Here is a 21,037-nt window from a genome sequence, read left to right as displayed (position 1 = left end):
CATATGTTTGCTATGGGGATTTGCTCCTGCTCTGGACAGTTCCTAACATGGACAGAGGTGTCAGCAGAGAGCACTGTGGTCATGAGAGAAATCCAAAAAGAAAAGAATTTCCTCTGTAGTATACAGCTGCTAATAAGTACTGGAAGGATTAAGATTTTCTAATAGAAGTCATATACAAATCTGTTTAACTTTCTGGCATCAGTTTTAAACTGGTATGCCCCTTTGAGGTCTCTATTTTATGGAAAACTCATAAAATGAATACATTACCACTAGAGATGAGCGAAGTTACAGTAATTTGATTCCTCACGAACTTCTCAGCTCGGCGTTTGCTGACTTTACCCTGCATAAATTAGTTCAGTTTTCAGGTGCTCCGGTGGGCTGGAAAAGGTGGATACAGTCCTAGGAGAGAGAGTCTCCAGCCCACCGGAGCACCTGAAAGCTGAACTAATTTATGCAGGGTAAAGTCAGCAACCGCCGAGCTGAGAAGTTTGTGATGAATCGAATTACTGTAACTTCGCTTATCTCTACCAACTACCTCATATCAGTAATGGGAAGTTCCACAGTAAGGCTTAAATAACATGAATCCTTTTCAATGGACTGCACAGTAAAGTGTTTCCACACTGCTGTATCAGCCATAAGTGTCTTAAAATGGAAAACATTTCAGTAGAACATGTGCTAGAATAAGACGTGTGCTAGATAAGTATGAAAAGCGCAAGGAAAACAAAAGCTGTTTACTTTCATTACTTTCATAAAAAGGTCTTACAATTTGATACAAAGCATTTACCAAGACTTTACAATCTAAAAGTCAATGTTTCAACAAAATGTCTTAAAGTGAACCTGTCAAGTGATTCATACTGCCCACTTTGATAGCAGGATACGATGAGAGAGACGCAGAAACAATGTACAGGTTTGTGAGGTTTACAGCTAGAATTTTGAGTAAAGAAAGATCGTAAATCCCATCAAGACTTCTAGGGGTCCTGCATACTCCGCCCACAAGGAATGATTGACAACCTTCTATGTACACACTGATAAAGGGACAGTTGTCAATCAGTCTGCATGGGTGTTGTAGGACTCACAGTGTCTCTTCTAGGAGTCCTGTCCGGTTTCTATTTTTTTAGGGTACGTTCACACTACGGAATTCCCACGGAATTAGTGTGAATGGGTCTCCGTGAGACCAGTTCACACTGTGGAATTTCAGCGCAAAGAAAGAACATGTTCATTCTTTGTGCAGATTCCGTGAGCACTGCACAGCTGTCAATGGTGACGGCTCAGTGCCCTGCAGCCCTAGCGCCGAAGTATTTTCGACTGTGGCCACCAGACGGAGTCTCTGCTCGCTGAATTCAGTGAGCGGAGATTCTGCAGTGTGAACGCACCCTTACTCCAAAATCTTGCTACCTATCATATAAAACTATGCATCATAGAGGTTGGCTTCTCTACCTCCTCCATATGCCATTCTTACACCAGACATGTTCACTTAAAGGGAACCAATCAGCATATTTTAGCATTTATAACGCTTGGCAATGTATTATATATGCTAAAATCATTATCCTCACCATCCCCGGGGGATGTTTGTGCCCCCCAGGGATGGTGAGGATATTAAGTTATAAAGTCCCCCCCGGCAAGTAGTCCCCTTAGGGAGCAGAGCGATGACGCGAGCCGCCATTCAAGCCGTCGGGGAGGTGCTACGGTCGCAGCTAACAGTAAGCTACGGTTAGTTTAAGTCCCCGCCTAGGGATGGGATGGGCTTTATAACTTAATATCTTGACCATCCCTGGGGGCACAAACGTCCCCAGGGGATGGTGAGGATAATAATTTTAGCACATATAAAGCATTGCCAAGCATTATTTATGCTAACACATGCTGATTGGTTCCCTCTAAATAGCCACTGCCATGAGGATGAACTTTTGACATTTCCTAGTTGAGTGTTCTGACCTCCACCAATCAGGAGAACAAGCCAGGAGAAGTTTGCGCTCAGCAGGTTCTTTTCCCATCTCAGTGTCACACGAACAAGACAAATAAATTTGAAGAGAACTCAAGTCTGGAAATTCCTGATGCGCTAATATTAATTTAAAAAGAAAATCTGTCACTTTCCAACAGCATCCAATATAGATAATATGTATCTCTATGGTACACAGTGTTATAAATAAAATGAGTGTCATCACTGGGCGGGGTAGATGCAGAAATTGTCCTACCCAATCAATATGACACAATGGAAATTTCTATTTGATATGCAATAAATGTTTGATAAGCAGGGTATAAAACCCCACCTATCATGAGAACGGAGATGCCAAGCCTCTTGATCAGGTAGTGCTAAAGCTTTTGCATTGGGCACAAATACAGAAAGGTGGCAGATTCTTTTTAAGAAAATTTGTGAAGTAAAGACGATTGTCAGACAAGGAATGATAAATATCTTCAAAAGAAAAGCAGCTTTTAGGGGCTGCCTACAAGCATTACCTACTTACCCATCAGATTTGAGTTCATGAAAGGTGTCGGGGACAATCCTTCATGGGGCCCTAATCGACTGTCACTCAAGTGTTCATTGTAATGAGGGCTGTCTTCAAAACCCTAAAGAGCGAGAAAAGTATTAAGCAGATTAGGTGACAGTACTGCTGAGTGTAATGACACTGTACATTCATCTACAGAGTATTTACTGGGAAATATCTATATATCCATCTAATTAATGCATTTATAGGTTTCCTGAGGGAAAAAAAAGAAAATAAAACACTTTATGGAAAACTTGAAACAGACCTGTATCTCTAGAAAAATTAATTAGTTCTTTAGTAATTATCGGCCCATGCACACTGAGTAAATTCTGTGCGGAATCCGCGTGCAGCAGAATTCGGGATTCTGCTGCTCAGTGCACATGGAACTTTTAAGACAAATCCAGATTTCGACGAAATAATGAACACGTTCATTCTTTCAGCAAAATCCACTCGGTCTGCATAGGCCATGAAGTTTTGATACAGATTTTATATATATATATATATATATATATATATTTTTTTTTTTTTTAATAAAGCACCAGCAAATTCAAAATCCCCCTACAGTTTAGTGGGCACATGTACAGACAGTAGCCCTGATTTATCAAAATGTGTGAGTTAAATTGGAGAGATTTTTTTTTCCATAACAACCAATCACAGCTTTCATATCTTAACGAGCTCTGGTAAAGTGAAAACTGAGCTGTGATTGGTTGCTGTGGGCAAAACCTTTCTCTTCACACATACTGATAAAATCAGGGCCATGGAATGTGAAGGTGCGTTCTCCACCAGATGTTTGTGATCAGGTATGACCAGTTTGAAAAACTTAAAAAGCCAACATGGACTATTGTGTATTGCTGCGTATATGAAATAATCACTTATCACATCAGTAATGAACCTATTTTTATTTTAATGTGTCTGTAGCGCCTACCACAGGCAGAAGCAGCGACATTAGAATTACATGGAATGATAGGTTTGCGACGTCTGGGTAAAGGATTTTTGTTTATGCCGTTTTACAGAGCTCTACCTAAAGCACTTCTAGTTACAGAGTACAAAGTCCAAGTCTTACTAAAAGGAAGCTTGATATTACACAGCTATTGGTTATAAAAACTCATTTTTATTCCAACTATTAAACTTAGCAAGGTTATAAATGACTGTTATATCTACATTTTATATTCTCAGACAGTTCCGTTTCAGATGCTTCTCCAAACACAGAAATGTTATTTAGAAATACAATAAACCTTGCTTTAAGCAGTACATATGCCAAGGTTACACTTCTACATACTGCCCAAGATATCAGAATGTCTGTTCCAAGCTGTGAGACAGCCAAAGTGTTAATCCATGACTGACTGGCTGTTCATGCTTAACCCAGGTGAAGATGACCAGTCATGGATTACCATGCGGCTCAGACTCTGCCGTCACAAAAATGTCCACAAAGCAGGAACAAACTATTACATGTACAGCCAAGGCTTATTCTTATACAGTTCTTTATTGCATATGATGCTGTTTACTACAAAACAAATTTACTTCATTAAGGTGAATAGGTCACCTTGAATATCCTCCCCCCAAACAGCTCAGCCTCTATTGCATTTCTTACATACAGGTCATGTCATCCCATTATTCATGCATAGGGGGGTTTTAGTCTGCTGAAAGGTAACCGCCCCAAAGCCACACCCACCCTGTTTGATTGACAAGCAGGCCTCTGCTCAATCTCGGAAATCCAGCAAAGGCACTGTTGTTGCTGAGTGCACCACAATCATTAAAGAAGAGCCCCCCCCCTGTGCCCATCAAACAGGGGGTAGATGTGGCTTCAGAGAGGAGTATATTGTGGCCAGAGGGCACAGAGGACCCTGGGCCACACCTTGGAGATACTTCAGGGCTGCAATAAGAGTTTATTCGTTGGCATAAATAAATGTATGTATGTATCTTTTATGTGAGCGTCATATTTAGTCAGCTATTCACTGGGGGGCTTTCAAGGTGACAGTATCACTTAAAAAGGTAAAAAATAAAAAGTAATTTAAAAAACAAATGGGGCAAAAGTTAACTTTTTTGTCAAATAAGGAAAGTGTGTACTGAGTACCAGGGTCGATGGGTGTTTAACAAATGCCTCCATTTTTTCAGTGGCTACCTGCTCTTTAGCCTCGTTTACAAGGCCGTCTGCCCCCATTAATAAATGCCCGTAATCAATCAGTTTGATAATTTTTTTAACTGGTTGCAAACTGCTGTAAAATAATCCCATTGATGTCAATGGGATATTTATTACAATCCTTTATCATCTGTTTGCACCAGTTTGCTTCCTGTTCCTTAATTTTTTTTTGACCAGGGAAAAGATGTTGCATGCAATGTTTTTTCTCCCGTCAAAAATAACGGAATAGAAACGGATATTATAAATTTAACATTGAAGTCTATGGCAAATGGATGAGCCTTTAATGTCATCAGTTTGCACCCGGTTTATAATATCCATTACTTCTGAGCATGCTCAGAAGAGGTGACATCAGCAGACTCCTGCAGTGCTGAGGGACTACTACTGCTCCCATCATGGACCAGACTTGTTGCCATGATGGGAGTAGTCGATCTTCCAGCTGCAGGAGTCTGGGGGTGGCTGGGGAGACTACATTAGTGCTTGTACTACTACCCCCATCATGGAACAGAGTCTGTTCCATGTTGGGGGTAGTAGTACAGGGGCTGAGGGATTGATTGCACCGGGCCTCACTTCTGAGACCCGATGTGATCAGAAGTTATTTAGCAGGTGAGCGGGCAGCATGCTCCACTCCCCTGCAATGTATCGTGTGTTTTTACTTTCATGTTTAAATCCCCTGCAGGGAGCCCTGAATGGCCGGTACTGAGAAGCCATTCAGGGCTCTTGGCAGGGATTTTAAAATGGAGATTGTGAGTGGCAGCGGGGGCCATATCATATAGCGTTATATATCTAGCCCCCCAGCACATTTATAACATGCCCTCCGCAGCACAGTTTTTAAAGATATGACCCCCGCCAGCGCATTTATAATGTAACCCCCGCAGTGCATTTATCATAGTATACCACCGCAGAGCTGTGTGTGAAAAGTATTCAATCAGCCGCGCATCAGGCCAGCAGCCAGCTGGCCCAATGAGCTGCAGATAGAATACTTTCACACATAGCATTGCGGTGGCATATTATGATAAATGCGCTCTGGGGGGTACATTATAAATGCACTGCAGGGGGTATATATTTATAAATGCACCGATGGGGGTCATATCTTTAAAAACTGTGATGCGGGGGGGCATATTATAAATGTGCTGTGGGCTATATAGCTCTATATGTCTGCCCCCCCCCCCCCGACAGCGCTATAAATCTTGCCCCCCACAGTGCTTTTAATATAGATATGGCCCCCACTGCCACTCACAATCTCTATTTTAAAGATAGAGATGGCTGCTCAGTACCGGCCATTCAGGGCTCCCGGTGGGGGATTTAAAAATGAAAGTGAAAACACTATACATCGCAGGGGAGCGGAGCATGCTGCCCGCTCCCCTGCTTAACCCCTTTACTCCATAGCCATTAGTTTTGACCTTAAAGGGGTATTCCAGGCAAAAACTTTTTTTTTATATATATATATATATCAACTGGCTCCGGAAAGTTAAACAGATTTGTAAATTACTTTGATTAAAAAATCTTAATCCTTGCAATTAGCTTCTGAAGTTGAGTTGTTGTTTTCTGTCTAACTGCTTTCTGATGAATCACGTCCCGGGATCTGTGCAGTTCCTATGGAGATATTCTCCCAGCATGCACAGCTCCCGTGACGTGACATCATCATTCAGCAGTTAGACAGAAAACTTCAGAAGCTAATAACTATTGGAAGGATTAAGATTTTTTAATAGAAGTAATTTACAAATCTGTTTAACTTTCATTAAAAAATCTTAATCCTTCCAATAGTTATTAGCTTCTGAAGTTTTCTGTCTAACTGCTCAATGATGATGTCACGTCACGGGAGCTGTGCATGCTGGGAGAATATCTCCATAGGAACTGCACAGCTCCCGGGACGTGATTCATCAGAAAGCAGTTAGACAGAAAACAACAACTCAACTTCAGAAGCTAATAACTATTGCAAGGATTAAGATTTTTTCATCGAAGTAATTTACAAATCTGTTTAACTTTCCGGAGCCAGTTGATATATAAAAAAAAAGTTTTGGCCTGGAATACCCCTTTAACCGATTAATGGCCACGGACACCGCGCCATAGCGGGTCAGTCCCGGCATGTATCAGAAGCCAGGACCCAGGGCTAATAGCGCGCGCCACCACGATCGCTGCCGCGTGCTATTAAGACTTTGAACGCCACGTCTAATATGAAAGTAAATGCTTCCTGGCTGCTCAGTGGGGCTGATTGGGACACGAGCAGAGGGTAGTTTACCTTCCTCCGGCGCGTCCGATCAGCGATTGATTGCTCCAAGCCTTAGACCCAGGCTTGAGCAATCGACCGCCTATAACACTGATCAATGCAAAGCTATGGCTTTGCAGTGAACATTGCTGGCAATCAGTGTACACAATGTTATAGCCTAATAAAAGTCCAAATCACCCCCTTTTCAAAAAAAAAAAAAAACTGTAAATAATAAATATACACATGTGGTATCGCCTCGTGCATAAATGTCCAAAATATAAAAAAAAAAACATTAATTAAACTGCAGGGTCAATGGCGTATGCGCAAAAATTCCAAATTAGCTTATTTTTGGTCATTTTTTTATATCTTGAAAAAATTTATAAAAAGCGATCAAAAAGTCTGATCAATACAAAAATGGTACCGATAAAAACTTCAGATCACGGCGCAAAAAATTAGCCCTAATCCCGCCCCATACGCAGAAAAATAAAAAAGTTATAGGGGTCAGAAGATTACAATTTTAAACATGCACATTTTCCTGCATGTAGTTATGTAGGTTTGATTTGGTCTTACTTCTGGAAAAAAATCATAAGTAGGGTATCATTTTAATCGTATGGACCTACAGAACAAAGAGAAGGAGTAATGTTTACTGAAAAATTTACTGCATAGAAACGGAAGCCCCCCAAAAGTTACAAAATTGTGTTTTTTCTTCAATTTCGTCGCACAATGATTTTTTTTCCCGTTTCTCCGTAGATTTTTGGGTAAAATTACTGATGTCACTGCAAAGTAGAATTGGTGGCACAAAAAATAAGCCATCATATGGATTTTTAGGTGCAAAATTGAAAGGGTTATGATTTTAAAAAGGTGAGGAGAAAAAAACGAAAGTGCAAAAATGGAAAAACCAGTGGTCTTTAAGGGGTTATCCAGGAAAAAACTTTTTTTTATATGTCATCTGGCTCCAAAAAGTTAGAAGTTATTTACAAATCTGTTTATTAAAAAATCTTAATCCTTTCACTATTTATGAGCTGCTGAAGTTGAGTTGTTCTTCTAAGTGCTCTCTGATGACACCTGTCTCGGGAACTGTCCAGAGTAGAACCAAATCCCCATAGCAAACCTCTTCTACTCTGTGCAGTTCCCGAGACAAGCAGAGATGTCAGCAGAGAGCACTGTTGCCAGAGAGAAAAAAACAACTCAACTTCAGCAGCTGATAATTATTGGATGGATTAAGGTTTTTTAAATAGAAGTAATTTACAAATCTGTTTAACTTTCTGGAGCCAGTTGATATAAATAAAGTTTTTTCCTGGAATACCCCTTTAATGACCAAGGCAAATTTCCAAAATCTGACATGCGTCCACTTAGTTGGTAATAACTTTGGAACACTTTTACTGAGAACGTTTTTTCGTGACATATTGTACTTTACATTAGTGGTAAATTTTGATTGATATATTTAGCATTTTTTGTAAGAAAAAAACAACAACTACATTTTGCGAAAAAAATAAAAAATTAGCATTTTACTAGATTTGGTATTTTCTGCTCGTACGATAAATAGTCATGCCGCACCAAATTAATGATTAATTCACATCTACAATATGTCTACTTTAGGTTCCCTTCATTTCATAAACATTCCTTAACTTTTTTAGAATATTAGAGGGTTTATAATTTAGTAGCAATTTTCCAGATTTTCAAGACCAGTTCAGTTCTGAAGTAGAATTGAGGGGCCTGTATGTTATATATCCCCATATATCACCCCATTTTATAAACTGCACCCCTTTAAAGTAGTCATAATTACATTAAAGAAGTTCATTAACCCTTTAGGCGTTTCACAGAAATAAAAGCAGAATGGAGGAAGAATTTTAACAGTTTATTTTTTTTGTAGATTTTTCATTTTAATCCATTTTTTCTGTAACACAGTAGGTGTTGACAAAAATACAACTCAAGATTTATTCTCCGAAGTCTGACATACTTAGAAATATCCCATATGTGGCCTTTGTGCACTACGTGTCTCTCACATAGGCCTCAGACATGAAGTTGTGCTGTGTAGATTCTGGGGCGTCCTTTTAGTTTAGGATATTTTGTTAGCATCATATAAAATTACAGGGGCCTTGGGGTGCAAAAATCTTTTTGGGAAACAAGTTGACGCTTTAATTGGTACCATTCTGGGGTACACATGACAGTGATAGTTTTTTTATTAAATTTTTTATGAGTTGGTATACATCCAAAAATCGATTCTGTGGTTGTTTTTTATTTTTATTTTTTGGGTCTTCCGTCATGCGAATGACATGTTAAACGTTACACTGCAGGTCGATACCATTACGGCCGATACCAAATATATATACACTTTTTTTAAAATATTTTAGTTCATTTATGGCATAAAAACGTAAAAAAATAAACAAATCATGTTTGTAAGTCGCCGCATTCTGTGAGCTGCAACTTTTTTATTTTTTCACTGACGCAATTGTGTGAGGATTTTTTTGCGGGACATGTTGATTTATTTGGGGGAACTATTTCTGGGGGTGTATTATATTATATTTATATTTTTTACAAATTTTTTTCACATTTTTTCCACTTATTTCTTCACACCATTTTATTTTATTTTTTTAACTACCGTTTTATACACATAATTCAATGGCGTACACATCTGTACTCCACTGAATTATGCCTATGTCTTTCAGTACTGACAGGCATATGATAGACCCAACCTCAGGTAGGGACTGATCACTCATGTTGTCATGACGACAGAGGCCACTGTCAGTCCTCCAGTTGCCATGGCAACCATCGGCGCTCTGGTTTCATTTTGCAGAGCACCGATCAGTGACAGAGGGAGCTCCCTCCCTCTGTTGCCATAATAGACGCTGTGGTCTTAGTGACCCCAGCGCCTACAGGGTTAACCAATCCTGAATGCCCTCGGGTTGCAACCTCTAATGGGGTCCCCCTCACCACACCACTGATTTTGCGGGAAGGGGTTAATAACTTCTGATCGGTGCGATCAATCTCTTATCCCCCGTACTATAGTAGTAGTAGTACAAGCACTAATGTAGCCTCCCCAAAGGCCCGCAGACTCCTGCAGCTAGGAACTACTACTGCCATCATGGAAACAAAGTCTGTTCCATGATGGGAGTTGTAGTAGTCTTGGCTGCGGGAGTCTGTAGGTGGCTGACTTTTCATACTAATGGATGAAAAACTAATGCAAAAGGAAGCCACAAAATGTCATCCGTTTGCATCCGCTAGCAGTATGGTCCGTTTAGGAGGCAGTGACGGAAGAAAAGCGGGACGGAATTAAATGGCCGTGTGAACGTAGCCTTACAGACAGAGGCCCTTAATGTGTCAGTGTCAAACAGTAATGACACGTTAACACAAGCGAGACATAAGGTTACAATTCATTATATAGTAAAATCTATCTGAGACACAGAGGGTGACCCTGCATGTTGGAAAGAGGTACAAAACGCTGCATCTTCAGCTAGTCTCATACAGCCAAACAGGTACAAATTTATGATTATTTTTTTGCTTATATAGTGCAGCACAGGCTAAAGTGGAGCTTCTTTTGTATGTCATGTGCTTACCTGTCTCAGCTGATGTGGCAGGCATGAGTTTTTAGCCATACTGATTTCTCTTTTCACACTGAAATTATTTTGTAATGCTACCTACATTTCTCCTGAATCCTCTGGCTGCACAGAGAGAGAGGGAGGATTCTCATTACTGCACCTGGTAAACTAATCACTTGGCTAGACTCCAGAAGCCTACCTGTTGGAGACTTCTAAGTGGGTTGGCATAAGTAGCACAAATATGTGCAGTTTTGATGCATAAAGAAATATTGCCATGAGGCAAGATGGTTTGCCCAATAATCCAAATTCAGGCATTATATGAAGTTTATAGGTTATGTTCACTTTGAGCTTTTACTATGATTTTGTTGTTTTAGTAGAGTTTTTACAGCATTTTTGCTGCAATTTTCCAAAATTGCAGCAAAAATATCACATTTCACACAAAAAATGCATAAATAAATAATTTCCTACAATTTCAGGAAAATTGCAACAAAAAATGCAATGAGTAAACACAGGGGAGGTGTATACTATATACCCTGATCCCATAGAGATAGCAGCAGTATATAGGGCTAGGTGAGGATGGGAGGGGTCATTCACAGCAGATATATCTGCATAAAAATTACAAGTGTTTGGAATCATCTTTAATTACTATAGTTCACAGGAAGTTAGCTGACCAAAGACAGACCACTTCCTCTGCCACATAAAATGTTATGGTAATCACCAGTTACAGTAATGAAACGCATGGAAGTAGCTGTGCTAAAATTAACCAGATAGCACTGTAGGACTAGTAATAATGAGTATGCAAGATAAGGGCAAATAAAAGTAAGCCTGTAGTGCTTCTTTAACCCCTTAAGGACTCTTTTGACCTTAAAGGGGTACTCCGGTGGAAAAAAAAAAAATCATATCAATTGGTCCCATAAAGTTAACCCCTTAATGATCACGGACGTAAATGTACATCCTGGTTTGGCGGTACTTCCCGCACCAGGACGTACATTTACGTACTGTGTATGACCGCGAGCATTGTAACGGTGCTCGCGTCATACACGGCAGGTTCCGGCTGCGATCGCCTGGATGTCTGCCATTAACCCCTAGGATGCCGTGATCAATACAGATCACGGCATCTGCGGTATTTTGAATGGATTATCGGATTGCCCGCAGCGCTGCCGCAGAGATCCAATCATCCAGCATGGAGGCCGGGGTCTTCTGCTCTGGTCTGAGATTGAGCAGGCCAGAGCAGAAGATCACCGATAATACTGATCGGTGCTATGTCCTATGCATAGCACTGAACAGTATTAGCAATCAAATGATTGCTATAGATAGTCCCCCCCTATGGGGACATAAAAAGTGTAAAAAAAAAGTTGAAAAATCCCCTCCCCTAATAAAAATAAAAATTGTCAGTTTTTCCCATTTTACCCCCAAGAAGGGACATTTTTTTTTAACAAACATATTTGGTATCGCCGCATGCGTAAATGCTGAACTATCAAAATATGGTGAATGGCGTAAATGTAAAAAAATTTTAAAAAGTCCAAAAATGCTGCTTTTTGTCACATTTTATAAAAAAAACAAAAACAAATTATCTAAAAGTTTTATATATGCAAATGTGGTATAGATAAAAAGTACAGATGACAGTGCAATAAATGAGCCCTCATACCGCCCTATATACGGAAAAATGAAAAAGTTATAGGTGGTCAAAATAGGGCGATTTTAAATTACTGATTTTGTACAAAAAGTTTTACATTTTTTTTAAGCGGTACAAAAATATAAAAGTATCTAGCCATGGGTATCATTTTAATCCTATTGACCCACAGAATAAAGAATACATTTCATTTTTACCGTAAATTGTACAGTGTGAAAACAAAACCCTCCAAAATGTGCAAAATTGTAGTTTTATTTAAATTTCCTCCCTGGGTTCGCCGTACATTTTATGGTAAAACGAGAGGTTTCATTACAAAGTACAATTAGTCACGCAAAAAACAAGCCCTCATATGGGTCTGTAGATGGAAATATAAAAGAGTTATGGATTTTAGAAGGTGAGGAGGAAAAAACGAAAAAACGCAAAAATAAAATTGGCCTGGTCCTTCAGGTGAAAATGGGCTTGGTCCTTAAGGGGTTAAACAGATTAGTAAATTACTTCTATTTAAAAATCCTTCCGGTGCTTATCAGCTGCTGTATGCTACAAAGGAAGTTGTATTTCTTTCTGGAGTTCTTTTCAGTCTGACCACAGTGCTCTCTGCTGACACCTCTGTCCGTGTCAGGAACTGTACAGAGTAGGAGCAAATTCCCATAGCAAACCTCACCTGCTTTGGATGGTTTCAGCAAAGAGGTCTCAGCAAAGAGTACTGTGGTCAGACTGAATAGAACTCCAGAAAGAAATACAACTTCCTCTGTAGTATACAGCAGCTGATAAGTACTGTCAATTTATTTTCCAGGAAAGGATGTAGTGCAGTGTGTGAAAAATGAAAATTGCTATTTTTCTACTGATATGCCAATTATGTTCCTAGAATGATGACCCAGAGCATAGCCAAAAGTAAAAAAAAGTATGCCCTCCCCAAACCCTTTGCTCTGCTTCATCATTCTGGGAATGTTGTGTGTGTGGCCTGTTGCCTGCAAATGTGCACACTGCCTAGGTGGTGAGAGAGCACTGTGCATTTGAGGCATCATGCAGATCCCAAATGCTATTGACTCGGTGACCCACTGGAAAAAACAACAAGGTGTTATCAAGGGTATTATATGAAGGGGTTTTTGGGGTTTAAAATTTGGAAGACAATGTACTGTGGACAAGTACATTGGGGTCAAATTAGGGGAAATTAAATTGGGGTAAAATTATTGGAAATTTAGCACTCCATGGAAGTGTGGTATTCTCTGAAGCAATTGTTAATGCAGAGGCCCAGTTGATCGGGGTATGTGTCACACTGAGTGGTGGTGTCCTTCCATATCCCCCTCCTGCAATACACACATTTTTTCTGGGATCGTCCCTTCTTTCCAGTGTGGGTGACCTTGAAAGTGTTGGCCTGGGACGATCTGGGCGGCAAAATTTCCAGAGGTGCTCCAGCCCGCTGTTTCCCGGTCGCCAAAGATCTGGACCTTGAGGACTTCCTCTTGGAACTGCAGGAATGTCCCAGTGTTGCCAGCATACTGGGACAGTACAAGAGAGTTGTACATGGCAATCTGGAACATGTAGACTGCCAATTTTTTTGTACCATGCCCGTGTTTTCCACATGGCATTAAATGGCTTGAGGACTTGATAAGAGAGATCAACTCCCCCATATATTGATTTTAGTCCACGATACAATTAGGCTTGAGGACAGATGTTGCGGTACCTCGGACAGGGGTGCTGCCATTACCATGAATTGTGGTCAGCATAAGGACCTCCCTTTTGTCCTTATACCTGACCAGCAACAGGTTTTCACTGGTAAAGGCCCCGGTCTCACCCCTGGGGATAGGTGTCTGGAGAGGATAGGTCGGGAGGCCTCTTTGATTCTTCTGCATAATCCCACAAGCGACCATGGATCTGGTGGCAAGAGGGATACTGGTATAAAAGTTGTACACGTACACGTGGTAACCCTTATTCAGCAGTGGGTGCAAAAGGTCCTACACGAGTTTCCCGCTAACACCCAGAATGAGGGGACAATCTGGGGGTTCAATACGGGAATCTCATCCCTCGTAAACTCTAAACTTGCAAGTGTTCCCTGAGGTACTCTCTCAAAGTTTGTAGAGTTTCACGCCATACCGCGCCGCTTAGTGGGGATATATTGGTGGAAGAGGATTCTCCCCTTAAAGCTGATGAGAGACTCCTCAATAGAGACCTCCCTTTCAGGGACCTAGGCCTGTACCCCCTGTGTCCTGAACGGGTTAAGGGTTCACATGATTCTTCCATTAACAAGAGACTCTCATTGAGTTACAAATTCAAATCAAGCTTTAAGGCTGTGTCCACATGGTGCAGTTTCTCCATGTTTTTGCAGTGAATTTATCAAAAACCACGGTAAAACTGCATCAAAAACACACACACAAAAAAAAAAAACACTAAAGTTGGCCATACACATAAAAAATAAAAGTTGGTTGATGGTTTAACAAACGAATATACGAATGTTCTTTTGTCCAACTAAGACACAAAAAGTTTCAACACAGTCAATATTTTTTTTTAGATAACAGTCTAACCAGTCAGAGAAAAGTAATCATTTATTTACTGTCATTTCAGAAAACCTTTAATATTTTACACAGACATTTTAAAAGTTATGATCAGACTGTCAGGAGAGGCGCGGATATGTGTTTTACTCTATGGCTCGGTGATCAGTCCATCTGATTGCAGAACTCCATTAGAAGTTATGGGGAATATTTACCAAGGGTGGTGTAGGTGAATGATTTTTCTACACTTTGTATGTGTTGGTAATGTGTGAACTAAATGGATTAAATGGTTGAATGGCATGTGATAAATATAGTGCTAGTACAATTTTCTTTGAAATTACACTTCAGTAAACTACTTTGTATGGTTCATCCTTTGCAACTTTGAGACTTTAACTCCTTGTGCAAAAACGACACAGCTTTTCAACATGCTGTCCTCGGCCAGTTTGGTAAGCCAGGATTGGGCTGGTGTATGTTTGTAGCATAATTGGGGGCACTGCGACAAACTTGCTACCTTTTTAGAAAAGTCACACTTCATAAATCAGCAACCACTATAAAGTGAAAAAGCAAAAAAGCATACCCAAATCATTTTAGTTAAAATCCCTTCAGAAAAAATGTGCACAGATTTTGCGCATCTGAGACATTTCTCTGACTTTTCTACACCAAAAGGCTCTTATTCGGTTAATAAAATCCCCCCCATGTGTTAACATTTAAAATGTCTGTGAAACATGTTTATTATTTAAAAATACATCAAAACAATCTATTGTTTTGGTTGAAATTGTCCACTTTTATCAACTTAAAGGTGTATGGGCATATACATATCTTTACAAGTGCTTTACACATTCTCACTGAGATTCACAGTCAGTCTATGGGGGAGATTTATCCAAACCCGTGCAAAGGAAAAGTTGCCCATAGCAACCAATCAGATCGCTTCTTTCATTTTGCAGAGGCCTTGTTAACCCCTTAAGCACGGAGGGTTTTTCAGTTTTTGCATTTTTGTTTTTTCCTCATTACCTCCTAAAAATCTTTTTGCACCACCAATTCTACTTTGTAATGACGTCAGTCATTTTACCCAAACAATCTACGGCGAAACAGAAAAAAAAAATCATTGTGCGACAAAATGGAAGAAAAAAACGCCATTTTGTAACTTTTGGGGGCTTCCGTTTCTACGCAGTAAATTTTTTGTTAAAAGTGACACATTATCTTTATTCTGTAGGTCCATACTAGAGATGAGCGAGCTTACAGTAAATTCGATTCGTCACGAACTTCTCAGCTCTGCGGTTGGTTACTTTTCCTGCATAAATTAGTTCAGCTTTGGTGCTCCGGTGGGCTGGAAAAGGTGGATACAGTCCTAGGAAAGAGTCTCCTAGGACTGTATCCACCTTTTCCAGCCCACCGGAGCACCTGAAAGCTGAACTAATTTATGCAGGAAAAGACATCAACTGCTGAGCCGAGAAGTTTGTGACGAATTTACTGTAAGTTCGCTCATCTCTAGTCCATACGATTAAAATGATACCCTATTTATATAGGTTGGATATTGTCGTACTTCTAAAAAAAATCCCAACTACATGCAGGGAAATGTATACGTTTAAAATTGTCATTTTCTGACCCCCATAACTTTTTTATTTCTCCATGTACGTATGTATGAGGACTAATTTTTTGTGCCGTGATCTGAAATATTTAACGGTACCATTTTTGTTTTGATTGGACTTTTTGATTGCTTTTTATTTATTTTTTATGGTATAAAAAGTGACCAAAAATAAGCTATTTTGGACTTTGGAACTTTTTTTGGCGCATACACCATTGACCGTGCGGTTTAATTAACAAAACATTTTTATAGTTCGGACATTTACACACGTGTCGATACCACATGTTTATTTTTATTTAAACAGTTTTTTTTATTGGGAAAAGGGGGGGGCGATTCAAAACTTTTATTAGGGAAGGGGTTAAATGATCATTATTCACTTTTCCCCCCACTTTTTTTGCAATGTTATAGTCCCCATAGGGGACTAGAACATGCAGTACATTGATTCAATAAACTGATCACTGCCATTGCATTCAATGGCAGGGATCAGTGTTATTGGCGGTTGATTGCTCAAGCCTTGGCGCAATCAATTGCCAATCGGACGCGCAGGAGGCAGGTAAGGCACCCTTCTGTGGCGTCCTAGCGATTTTACCGCGATGGTCCCAATCAGCCCGACTGAGCTGCCGGGAAGCTTTTACTTTCACTTTAGACGTGGCAATCAATTTCGATCGGCGATGTCTGGCATTAGCCACGGGTCCTACCTCAGGGACGTTCATAAATGTCCATATGCGTTAAGGGGTTAAAAATGAAAGAAGCAATCTCAAAGCATCTTAAAAGCTAAGAGGTAACAATTATAAAAGACTCAATATCAGATATAATATATATGTTTTATTTTAGGGGAGCATCCTATAGCCCACTACAAACTATTTGTGAGAGACAAACTAGATTAATAAGTCACCTACAACTTCTTTAAATAGTTTCTTTATGTTGGTTGAACTAATAAAAAAATGTCACATTGGCTGCCCTTGGGTGGTCCATGACCAAGCATTAACAAAAGAAGAACTGTGTGTTTAGATTAGGAAATAATAAACACATCTGCAAATGTTTCTGGCACTATAGACTGTCAATTGCAACCAAGAACTACACTGGAGAATAATAACCAGAAACTTAAAAAGCAGCAAACAGGAACTGATGGCACAAGAACATGACACTGGGGACATCATAAACAACCAAACCACTATAAACACGACAAACTAAAATATTGCAAAACCCAAACAAAATACGTAAAGTCAGGGATTTAATATATATAGAGTATTCCAAAACAATAAGTTAAAACAAACAGCTGTCTATAGAACGTCTTGACCCAGTTAACTGTTTAACCACCTACTGCTTTTTAAGAAACAATTAGAAAAGCATGACCGAGTGCAATACTAAACACAATCTAAGGACACAAAACATTACAGAAGCCAGGACTTACCTAACCTGTAGGTAGAAATCTTCTAGACAAATAGAGACACATTTAAATATAAACTCTTCAGTAAGTATCATAACTGTAGAATGAGAGCAACTATAACTACAGGTAACTTTGTCATTTAACATCACCATGCAACAACCTTTACCAAAAGTAATCTTCTAATTTAGGTGCCCTCACCACAAAATAAATCAAACAGTACAGAGTCACTTTCATTTCTTCACTGTTTACTCGCACTTACCCTTGATGATTCGTAGGACGGGCTCATCTGCCCACTTGTCCCCCATGAAGAAGTAGCAGACCGTTCATCAATACCTAGAAAGAAGAGAATTCCTGAATTAAAACAATTATTATGCCAATTGCTTACACTGTGTGGTGTTGGGATTAGTTTCAGGTATGCAATAAGATTCAACAATATTATCCCCAAAGACATAAACAACAGATATGTTAGTATATAGGATATCTATTTTATGAAATTATTAAAAAATAAAATCTAAATGTTTCCGTTCCCCAACTTTGCTGAAGGTTGTCCATAATAGGTATTTTTCAGAGGTCTTTCAATTGGGTAACCCCATAACTTGCACAATTTCCTTGAAACAGTGGGAGCAGAACTAGGGCGTTCTTGTACGCCGGATGTCCTGAAGGGGTTAAAGGGAATTACCAATATTTAAAACTTATTTAAAATACAGATCTTTGCTATCTCAGCAATAACAAACAGTTTATGTGCAGTAGTAGAGCACATGTTCAAGTGAAGAGTACTATTCCAAGTGAAGGGGACACTAATCTGGGGGAATCCCCAAGACGCTTCTTTGTTAAAAGGGGTACTCCGCCCCTAGACATCTTATCCCCTATCGAAAGGATAGGGGATAAGATGCCAGATCGCAGGGGTCCCGCCGCTGGGGACCCACGGGATCTCGTTTGCAGCACCCACCTGTTGCGGCTTCTGGCAGCGCTGGAGGCTCTCATCCTAACGCCTCACGACCACGGTGACGGGAGATCGTGACATCATGACCCGCCCCCGTGTGACGTCACGCCCCGCCCCCTAAATGCAAGTCTATGGGAGGGGGCGCCCCTCCCATAGACGTGCATTGAGGGGCGGGGCTTGACATCACACTGGGGTGGAGTCGTGATGTCACAATCTCACGTCACTGTGGTCGGGAGCCGAAGCCTCCAGCATTTCCGAAGCCGCAACAGGTGGGTGCTGCAGCCGAGATCCCAGGGGTCCCCAGTGGCGGGAACCCCGCGATCTGATATCCCCTATCCTTTGTATAGGGGATAAGATGTCTAGGGGCGGAGAACCCCTTTAACCCTGTGGAGAGGTAATAGATAAATATTTGTTGTCTTATTCTGACAAGTTGTTAAAGGCCAACTATTACTTAGAAAAATTTCTGACATATCATAATAACAGGTTTGAAAATTTGAACAGTGGGAGTCCAGGTACTGAGAACCCCAACAACTGCTAAAAACAGGCAGGCAGAAGCTAGCAGCACACAGCTGAGCACATCTGTCTCATGGTAATGATAGGTAGGGGTCTCAACACCCAGACCCCCAACAATCAAAATGTTGGATAGGTCACTGACAGGTCAGACATCCATTATCAATTCTATTCAGTTGTTCTAGTTACTGAGACAGCGAGATTATCATCTACTTACAAGTGTAAGTCCCAGCATAACTGGAAATATCCAAGGCAAAATATGGGAGGGATGGCCTTAGACTTCATTCTGTTATTTACATGTGTCACAGAAGAAACAGACATACTGGGCCTCATTTACTAAGCTGAAACAGACCAGTTTCTGTCTGGTAATTTTGGAGCGTCTGCGCCAGTGTGCGACAGGAAAATCTGACAAACCCGACATTGCACTGTGAAAAGCCAAAAAGGGGTGTGGTCGGCCCAAAAAGGGGCGTGGTTTCACAACCCAACCAATTTACTATAGAATTCACAGAAAATTCTGTGGATAAATGGCTGGAAATTTCTACCTAGAAATAGCTGGTCAGAAAATTTTCCCGACTTGTAAATCTGTGAATCCCCCTAGTAAATAAGGTGGAATCCTGCAAATCTGAAACATTTCCCACTAGTATAAACCCAACACTTTCAGTAAATGAGGCCCAGTATCTTTGCATGAGGATTTCCACAATGATTTTGCTTAAAAAATGTAAACAACAAGCTGGAATTACATACATACTAAACAGATTAACCCCTTTACTCAATAGCCTGTTTTGGACCTTAAAGGGGTACTTCGCCCTTAGACATCTTATCCCCTATCCAAAGGATAGAGAATAAGACGTCAGATCGCCGGGGTCCCGCTGCTGGGAACACCCTGGATCTACCATGCAGCACCCACCTGTAGCGGCTTCCAGGACCGCTGAAGGTCCTCAGGCTGAGTCCATTTCGACCACCGGGACAGAAGATTGTGATGTCACACCCCGCCCCTCAATACAAGTCTATGGGAGGGGGCGTGACAGCTGTCACGCCCCCTCCCATAGACTTGCATTGAGGGGCGGGGAATGACGTCACACGGGGGCGGAGTCGTGATGTCACGATCTTCTGTCCCGTTGGTCGAGATGGACTTAGCCTGAGGACCTCCAGCGGTTCCGGAAGGTAGGTGCTGCATAGTAGATCCAGGGGGTCCCCAGCAATCTGACATCTTATCCCTTATCCTTTGGATAGGGGATAAAATGTCTAGGGGCGGAGTACACCTTTAACCCCTTAAGGACGCAGGGTTTTTCCATTTTTGCATTTCATTTTTTCATCATCACCTTCTAAAAATCCTAATGCTTTAAATTTTGCACATAAAATTCCATATTATGTCTTATTTTTGGCGCCACCAATTCTACTTTGCAGTGACAGTCATTTTACCCCAAAATCCACGGCGAAACGGAAAAAAATTTCATTGTGCGACAAAATTGAAGAAAACATTTCATTTTGTAACTTTTGGGGGCTTCTGTTCTTACGCAGTGCATTTTTCGATAAAAATTACACCTTATCTTTATTCTGTAGGTCCATACGGTTAAAATGATGCCCTACTTATATAGGTTGGATATTGTCGTACTGCGTAAAAAAATCATAACTACATGCAGGAAAATTTATATGTTAAAAATTCTCATCTTCTAACCCTAACTATTTTTCCACGTACGGGCCGGTATGAAGACTAATTTTTTGCGCCGTGTTCTAAAGTTTTTATCAGTACCATTTTTTGTATTGATCAGACTTTTTGATCGCTTTTTATAAATTTTTTTCATGATATAAAAAGGGACCAAAAATAAGCTATTTTAGACTGTGGAATGTTTTTGCACATACACTATTGACTGTGCGATTTAATTAACTATATTTTTTTATAGTTCGGACATTTGCGCACGCGGCGATACCACATATGTTTATTTTTATTTACACAGTTTTCTTTTTTTTAATGGGAAAAGGGGGGCGATTCAAACTTTTATTAGGGAAGTGGTTAACTGACCTTTGTTAACTTTTTTTTTTCACTTTTTTTTTTTTTTTTTTTTTGCAGAGCACTGCACACACTGATCTCTTATGCTGATCCCTCCAAAGCCATAGC

General features: G+C 40.3%; 1 protein-coding gene across 6 annotated transcripts in view; it reads right to left on the bottom strand.

The window, feature by feature from the left end:
• Positions 1 to 21,037, bottom strand: part of TCF12 (transcription factor 12) — a 232,552-nt gene that overhangs the window by 131,507 nt on the left and 80,008 nt on the right. For all 6 annotated transcript variants that reach the window (XM_056572396.1, XM_056572398.1, XM_056572402.1 and 3 more), the window contains exons 4-5: positions 17,725 to 17,798; positions 2,463 to 2,565 (exon numbers count right to left, since the gene is read on the bottom strand). In XM_056572396.1, coding sequence (XP_056428371.1) covers positions 2,463 to 2,565; positions 17,725 to 17,798 — 177 coding nt within the window. The remainder of the gene's footprint in view (positions 1 to 2,462; positions 2,566 to 17,724; positions 17,799 to 21,037) is intronic.

This window comes from Hyla sarda, chromosome 4, assembly GCF_029499605.1.
Source record: "Hyla sarda isolate aHylSar1 chromosome 4, aHylSar1.hap1, whole genome shotgun sequence".
In the NCBI taxonomy this organism is placed as follows: Eukaryota; Metazoa; Chordata; class Amphibia; order Anura; family Hylidae; genus Hyla; species Hyla sarda.
Note: the sequence above shows the minus strand (reverse complement) of the source record. Positions and strands in the feature narration are given on the sequence as shown.